The 2,758-nt window shown below is 39.5% G+C and overlaps 1 protein-coding gene across 1 annotated transcript in view; it reads left to right on the forward strand.

The window, feature by feature from the left end:
• Positions 1 to 2,096, forward strand: part of LOC107676378 (TATA-binding protein-associated factor 172-like) — a 34,151-nt gene extending 32,055 nt beyond the window's left edge. The window contains exons 35-38 of the mRNA XM_016470897.1: positions 85 to 296; positions 395 to 554; positions 979 to 1,149; positions 1,308 to 2,096. Coding sequence (XP_016326383.1) covers positions 85 to 296; positions 395 to 554; positions 979 to 1,149; positions 1,308 to 1,457 — 693 coding nt within the window. The 3' untranslated portion in view covers positions 1,458 to 2,096. The remainder of the gene's footprint in view (positions 1 to 84; positions 297 to 394; positions 555 to 978; positions 1,150 to 1,307) is intronic.
• Positions 2,097 to 2,758: the final 662 nt, after the last annotated feature.

Below are 2,758 nucleotides of genomic sequence, written 5' to 3' on the forward strand. Positions count from 1 at the left end.
AAATGCCTTTTAGTGTAAAATACAAGCAAACAACACCGTAGTAGCAGCAGCATATATTTATTTTTGTCCTGGTTTCTGTTTTAGCTGCTGTTGGACTGTGGACTGGGTTCTGCTGGAGCATCTGATGGTGGCACAGAGGCTGTAGTGGCCCAGCACCGCGTTCTGATCTTCTGCCAGCTGAAGAGCATGCTGGACATCGTGGAGCAGGATCTGCTCAAAGCACAGCTGCCCACCGTCACCTACCTCAGGCTGGATGGAAGCGTTCAGGCCGGCCTCAGACACTCTATAGTCTCTAGGTGAGAAAGCCACGCAAACTATCTTGGAAATATTATTTAATCTCAAGGGCAGTTCCATTTGGGTCACTGTATGGGATTTTTTCCCCCCCCTTCAACAGGTTCAATAATGACCCGTCCATAGATGTTCTGCTGCTCACTACCCATGTGGGTGGGCTGGGTTTGAATCTGACTGGAGCAGATACTGTTGTGTTTGTGGAGCATGACTGGAACCCCATGAGAGACTTACAGGCCATGGATCGAGCTCACAGAATAGGACAGGTACGAAGGGTTTTTTTGTTTTTTTTTGCTATTTAGTTGCATGTTGTTTTGAGTTTTTGCTTATTAGTTGTGCTTTTTTTGGTTTTGTTTTTAGATGTGCTTTTGTTTTGAGATTTTGTGCCCCCTCCCCCTTTAAAAAAAAAAAATATATATATTTATTTTTTACTTTTTTTGTTTTCTGTTTTGGGGGTTTTTTTATGCAGTTGTTTTTATTTTTATTTTTTTATTGTTACCCACATCAGTATTCATTTATTCAACTCATTACTGACATATTTCCACAAAAATCGCATCCTGACTAGTCTATTTATACTAAAGTCACATTGCAAAAATTGGGAAAAATCTGATTTTTGGGCAACATTTAAACTGATATGTGAACATTAGCCCATTTGCATCCATGAAATGAATGCATGTTTGTGTGTTTCAGAAACGTGTGGTGAATGTGTATCGTCTCATCACACGGGGCACGCTGGAGGAGAAGATCATGGGTCTGCAGAAATTTAAGATCACCATTGCAAATACAGTCATCAGCCAAGAGAACGCCAGTCTACAGAGCATGGGCACAGAACAGCTGCTCAACCTCTTCACACTGGACAAGGTCAGTCCTTGCAGACTGTTGCATGCATAGAAAACCCCTTCCAATGAGGCAGTGCTGCCCTAAATGCTGGTTTTGCACAAAAATAATGATAAAGTGAATTATAAAAATAATAAAATGACAGATGCACATTCATACTAATGCTTTGTGTTGATGTTTAGGATAAAGCAGAGAAGAGCGAGGCAGCGGGGTCATCATCGTCTGGTAAAGCTAGTATGAAGTCTGTTCTGGATGGGTTGGGTGACCTGTGGGACCAACAGCAGTACGAGAACGAATACGACCTGGACAGCTTCATGCACTCACTTAAATGAGCCCAGTTCAACACGCACAAAAAAAAAAACACAGAAATGACTTGAAGCCATCTGATTGGACAACGGAGAGATGTGTGCAAGCACTGTAGCTTATCGGCCTTAAACACTCCAGTCTAACGCTCGTCACAGTCTTACAGCTCTTCCTCTTCCTGTAGGTTCTTACAATTCACTCAAGATTTATGATCTTAAAACTGTCCATTATTAATGTGTCGCTGGAGGAACTCTTAAAGCTAATCTTACGAAGTTGAGTGTTGTACAGATGACAACCTCAGGATTTCCAGAACTCACCATCAGTATCTGTGATGACAGTATTTCAGAACTGAATGAAGAGAGCTGGTGAGACGAGAACTGGAATGCACTGGAACGCTTCCGCGATGCGTAGAATACGACTCTAATGGTTCATCCAGACCACTAGGAGGCGCTTGACTAACTCCTGTAGGATTATGAAGGGCTTGTAGTTGCTGCTCCATCAGAAATGTCTTACATGCACTGACAGATCTTTAGGTACAGCTGGAAGAGCAGCAGGACAATGGCCTCGGAAACATTGTAGAGTTTTAAAAGGAGAAAATAGAACTAAATATTTCTGTTATTTGCCTTTTTGGTAAGCTGGTAGAATTTTAATAAATTCTAATGAGCTCTCTTTAAAATTCCTTGTCTGTGGGCGTTTATGAAAAATGTGTGAATGAGCAGCTAAACCAGACAAGTATTTAAGTGTCATGTATAAAGTGTGTATGTATTTGTCTTCAAAAGGGCACATTATGCAAAAAATAAATAAAATAATCCATATATATATATATATATATACACATATTTTTTTCAGTCAACTCTGCTACGTGACACCTAAATTCTTCATTATATGTGGCTTAGCTGCTCGTGTTATGTTATATATATATATATATGGTCAGGTGGGTGAATTTATTTTTTGCCTGTTTTGTAGAATATTGCACCTGCTATTCAAAATGAAGTTCAATTTCACATCTTCTCAAAAACATCTGTGATGATAAAGTGTCAGGAAAAAAGTATATTTTTATATTATTCTAGATAAATTGTCCATTTCCTGCAGCAGGTGGTTGGTTTGTTTACATTCCAGCAGTGAAAGTTTACAAGAGAACGAGACTGCAAAAGATGACAGTGTTTCACAGTGTCATACAATTATGTTTAATAAGATTTGCTGTTGAGTACAGAAAAGGGAAAAATCATGAAGGTGGGAAAAGCTTGTAAGCATTAGCAGCATTGCGCTTATTTTATCCCAAAAAAATCCTTTAATCACAGTTTTACTGCAAAGTTAGACAAGCAGAGGT

This window comes from Sinocyclocheilus anshuiensis, unplaced genomic scaffold, assembly GCF_001515605.1.
Source record: "Sinocyclocheilus anshuiensis isolate Anshui unplaced genomic scaffold, SAMN03320099.WGS_v1.1 scaffold961, whole genome shotgun sequence".
In the NCBI taxonomy this organism is placed as follows: domain Eukaryota; kingdom Metazoa; phylum Chordata; class Actinopteri; order Cypriniformes; family Cyprinidae; genus Sinocyclocheilus; species Sinocyclocheilus anshuiensis.